At 64.2% G+C, this 4,782-nt stretch overlaps 1 protein-coding gene across 1 annotated transcript; it reads left to right on the top strand.

Moving 5' to 3' along the window:
* The first annotated feature begins 1,214 nt into the window (after positions 1 to 1,214).
* Positions 1,215 to 3,571, top strand: LOC103893353 (ADP-ribosylation factor 5). The gene is made up of 4 exons (XM_009272447.1): positions 1,215 to 1,400; positions 1,821 to 1,892; positions 2,753 to 2,878; positions 3,002 to 3,571. The coding sequence occupies exons 1-4, from the start codon at positions 1,215 to 1,217 to the stop codon at positions 3,086 to 3,088; spliced, it is 471 nt and encodes a 156-aa protein (XP_009270722.1). The 3' UTR covers positions 3,089 to 3,571.
* Positions 3,572 to 4,782: the final 1,211 nt, after the last annotated feature.

Genomic DNA, 4,782 nt, shown 5'->3' with positions numbered 1-4,782 from the left:
CATCCTGCAGGCCGTGCCGCCCACCCGGGTACTGCTTTTCCATGGGTCCCCTGGGCCAAGCCCTGGTGCACCCCGAGCAGCTGGGGGCCGCATGGGGTGAGATGTGCCGCATGACACCCCGGTGCCCTGTCCGCCCAACCGTTACCCTCCCGTTATCCCGTGCCTGCCTGGGTGCTGGGGCACGGCCGTGGGTGGTCCCCAGTGGGGAGCCTGGCTCGCACCCCAAAATACCCCTTGCAGTCCCCGGCACAGGCATCGGCACAGACCACCCACCCTGACCTGTGCAGCGCAGCGGGTGCAAACCTGAATTTGCCGCCCTGGTTTGCTGCCCTCCGCTTGCCCCGCGGTGGCGAACATGGAGCCAGAGCCGTTACACCAGTGTGGTCTGGCTCCGGTCCGGAGAGTGCAAAGGTGCTTTCGTGGGCAGGAGGTCACTCAGCCCGTGCAGGTCCAGTCTGCCCAAGCCGGGCAGGCAGGGCAGGCTGCTGTCCTGCCAGATCCTGGGTGCAAAGCCTTCAGTGGGGTGCTCAGCACCATCTCCCGTAGCATCTCCCACAAGCTGACGGAGGTGGATTGGGAACGGGCTGAGCCGATGGGTCAGGGAGGCTGGTCACCCGTGGTGTACCGTGCTGGCCAGTGCTGCTGAACATCTTCATTAGTGACCTGGGTGATGGGGAGAGAGCACCCTCGGCAAGCTTGCGGTCGGTCCTGAGCTAGGAGGAGTGGTTATACACCAGAGGGTCGTGCTACCGTCCAGGGGGATCTGAGCAGGCTGGAGAAATGAGCAGAGGAACCTCATGGAGTTCAACCAGGGGAATGCCAAGTCCTGCCCTTGGAGAGGAACAACCCCAGGCCCTGGTACCTGCTGGGGAGCAGCTCTGGGGAGAAGGTCCTGGCAGTCCTGGTGGGAAGCAACCTGAGCAAGCACCAGGCATGTGCCCTTGTGGCTTGGGGCCACCAGACCCTGGGCTGCGCTGTGCAGAGCACTGAGAGCGGGTCGGGAGAGGACATCTTGCCCCTCTGCCCAGCTCTGCTGAGACACGTCGGGGTGCTGGGTCCGGTGCTGGGCTCCTTGGTGCAGGAGAGACAGGGACATACTGGAGTAAGTCTCAGGAGGAGAGGCTGGGAGAGCTGGGGCTGCTCAGCCTGGAGAAGAGATGGCTTGGGGGGATCTCATCCATGTGTGTAAATCCCTCATGGCTGGTGTAGGGAAGATGGAGCCAGGCTCCCCTCAGCTGTACCCAGAGGCAGTGGGCACCCTTTCCCCATGCCCCTCCTGTCCCCCCACAGGGTTCAACGTGGAGACGGTGGAGTACAAGAACATTTGCTTCACCGTCTGGGACGTGGGCGGCCAGGACAAAATCCGACCCCTCTGGAGGCACTACTTCCAAAACACACAGGTATGTGGAGGGTGGACGTGGGCAGGGCAGGGATAAACTTCATCAGCTGTGGCAGGGCTGGCCCGGGATCCCCGGGGCTTGTGGCCTGATCCTGCCTGAGCGGGGCTCGTGAGTGGCAGCAGGGAGCGCGTCCCGGTCCCTGGCGCGGTGGCCCAGCTGGGAGCACTGGGACCTCGCATGGGTGTTTAACCCATCGCCCCATCAGAAGGGAGCGAGGCAGAGGGGTCCACGGAGGAGCAGGCGAGAGGCGAGGGGGCAGCACCCTCCCCGGGGTACTCTGGCTCTGCGGGGGGTGCACAGGGGGGCCCGGGTGGGCAGCTGGGCTGCTCTCCCCCTTGGCCAGGGGGGGCCTGCAGCCCACCTTGGATGTCCCCCTCTTCTCTGTGCAAGCTGCCCACTGCAGCCTGGTTTCTCCCACAGGGTCTCATCTTCGTGGTGGACAGCAACGACCGAGAGCGAGTGCAGGAGTCTGCCGATGAGCTGCAGAAGATGGTGAGTGATGGGGGGATTTGGTCTGGCAGAGTCGTGGGTGTCCCCCAGCCCTCCTCCCGCTCGCCCAGCTCTGCAGCAATGCCTGGGGGGGTGTGAGATGAGACCTGGCTCTGCTCTGCCTGCGGCACAGAGCCAGGGGCATCCATCCGGAGGTTGGCTTGGGGATTCAACAGCGACTCGTTTGCCAGGCAGAGGCTGGACCTGCATCCCTGGACCTCCTGATCCCATCAGGAGCACTTGCAAGGGGGAAAAATGGTCAAGAAAACGTGGTTCTAGGCTTTAGTTAGGCAGGGCTTTGCTAGCTGAGCACCCAGGATACACGGGGAGGGGAGGCAGCGTCCAGAGACAACGTCCGAAAGCCAACCTGCGAAGTGGGGGTCATTTACTCCTTGGCACAGCTGTCTGTGGGGGGCAGAGCATCCTTGGGGAGGGAAGCTGGCGCGGAGCAAAGCATGTTGCAGCCTGAGAGCGGGCAGAAGGGACAGGCAGATGCCCGCTGCCTGCTTGCTGTTGTTTGGGGAGCATCGTGCCCGCTCTCTTGGCGCTGCCCCCACGGCGGTTGCTGTGCCCCCCTTCGCCTGCAGCCCCACGCTCCAGTGCGGGCATCCCCTCAGTGAAGGGCACGGGTGCTCCTGGAAGAGCGTCCCGGTGCCACCGAGACCTCTGGGCAACAATGGGGGCAGGAGGGCAGCCAAGACACTGGAGGTGAGTGGAGGAGCTGGGGAGCCCTCCCGGCTCTTTGGGTCTGTCCAAGTCAGGTCTTGCTTGCTGGGGTGCCGGTGCTGCGGAGGCTCACCGAGGGCTCACCGAGAGCCGCCTTCCAGCAGCGCCCAGCTCAGCCATCCCCGCTCTCTCCGTAGCTGCAGGAGGACGAGCTGCGGGACGCCGTCTTGCTGGTGTTTGCCAACAAGCAGGACATGCCCAATGCCATGGCGGTGAGCGAGTTGACCGACAAGCTGGGGCTGCAGACGCTGCGCAGCAGGACCGTGAGTGGCCGGGGTGCCGTCCCCGTCCCTGCGGGAGGGACCCGTGGGGCTGCTCCTGGGGAGCACCGGGCTGGTGATCTGCAGAACCCAAAGCCCTTTTCTCCGTCTCCCTCTGTTTTGCAGTGGTATGTGCAGGCAACGTGTGCGACCCAGGGCACGGGGCTCTACGACGGGCTGGACTGGCTATCGCACGAGCTCTCCAAGCGCTAGCTGGGCCGGTGGCACAGGGACCGGATGAGCTGGGGACGTCTCTTCCAACTGCTGTTTTGTTTGGTTTTCTTTGTTTTATTTGGGGGGGGTGTTTTTCCTTTCTCCCCCGAGTGGCCCCGTCTCTGTGTGTTTATCTGGTAGGACTTGAACCTCAAGGACTCTTCGCGCAGCTCCACTTCGTGGTGTCCTGCCTTCGCCCCGGCAGCGCTGCGTGCTGGCCATCCTCCCCACCTGCATGTGCCGTCTGCGAGAGCTTGCCCGGACCTGCTGGGGTGGCATGTCCCCAAGTGTCCCCGCTCCTCGCCCAGAGCCGGTGGTGGGGGCTGAGCTTGGCTGGGAGGCAGCCCTGCCACTGCGGGACAGGAAGGATCCTCCTTTTTATCCTCCGATAAACTTTATAGTTCTCTTTCTCTCGGGGAGGGGGTGTATGGCTGCGTAACATGCTGTTGTATATCGAGTAATTAAACACCACCACTTTGTACCCTGTGCATTTCTGGCTGGCTGCGAGTGCCGCCTTAGAACCTCGCTCCCCAACGTGCATCTTCCACGAACATCTCGGGGCACGGGGATTTGGGCCTTAATAAAACCCCGCGTGCACTATGCTGGGACGCAGAGGAGGTGGGCAGAGGCTCTGAGATGTCTTTGCAAGCTCGTTTCCTCGTCCCCTGGTGCCGGCAGGGGGTCTGACCTGTTTTACAGCCACCCTGGGGTGCTGTCGGGGTCGGTGCTGCCTCTGCACAGTGCTGGCTGCCAGCCCCGGGGCGGGGGGCTGGGGCCACACCGGGGGAAAGCCCTGTGGGATGGGCTCAGGCCACATTAGCAGGAGTGCTAATTGGGTTGTAATTAGTGGGACTGGGCAAAGCCAAGTGTTTGGCAGCCCAACGACGGCTGCGCTCTGGCAGTGAGGGTCCAAGCCGTGGGCACTGGGAGAAGGGGGAGCAGACTGGTCCTGGGAGCTCAAGGCTGGCTGGCGAGAGGCAACGGGCATGGAGCATCCGTGGGGACTGGCAGCAGCAGTGCCACGTGTGGCTCGGGGGGGTGAGGGGATGCCTCCCAGTAAGGTGCACTGGCAAGCTGCGTGCCCTGCAAAAACACGCTCCCTGCACGGAGCTGAGCCCTGCGCTGGCTGTCTCCCCAGGCTGTCCCTGTGGGGTTGCCCTGGCTGTCCCCCCAGACTGTCCCTGCAGGGCTGCGCTGGCTGTCCCCTGTAATGGCTCAGGTGGGTGCTCAGTGCACCAGCACCCATCCTGCTGGGGAGCTTCCACCCAGCCCAGGGGTGCCTGGCCAGGGAGCGAGGGGGCAGTGGGAGCTGGGGCAGGGAGATGGGAGCTGGGTCCTTTTGCAGCCTGGGGAGCCAAGGGGGAGGGGGGACGCAGACCCACCCCCCCTTGGTGGCAGACTTGGGGCTGGCCCTCTGCGTGCCCCTTCCCTTGGGGCAGCTGGGGGGCAGTTGGAGCCCGAGGGCAGAGCTCGGAGATTGCCAGGGCTCAGCACTGCTGCCCCAGAGCCCCGACTCTGCCACCGGAGCTGATGCAGGTTGTTGCCTTTGGTGGAGAAAAGTGGGGGGACAGGATGGGATGGGGGGTTCCCCGGTGCAAGGTTTCCCCGGAGCACTTGGCTCTGGGGCACAGCACTGCAGTCCAGACCGGTGCTGGCTTGGAGCCAGGATTGGTCACGGTGCAGAGGCGTGAGAG

This window comes from Aptenodytes forsteri, unplaced genomic scaffold, assembly GCF_000699145.1.
Source record: "Aptenodytes forsteri isolate BGI_AS27 unplaced genomic scaffold, ASM69914v1 Scaffold302, whole genome shotgun sequence".
Classification (NCBI taxonomy): Eukaryota; Metazoa; Chordata; class Aves; order Sphenisciformes; family Spheniscidae; genus Aptenodytes; species Aptenodytes forsteri.
This window is presented reverse-complemented; position numbering and strand designations above follow the sequence as displayed.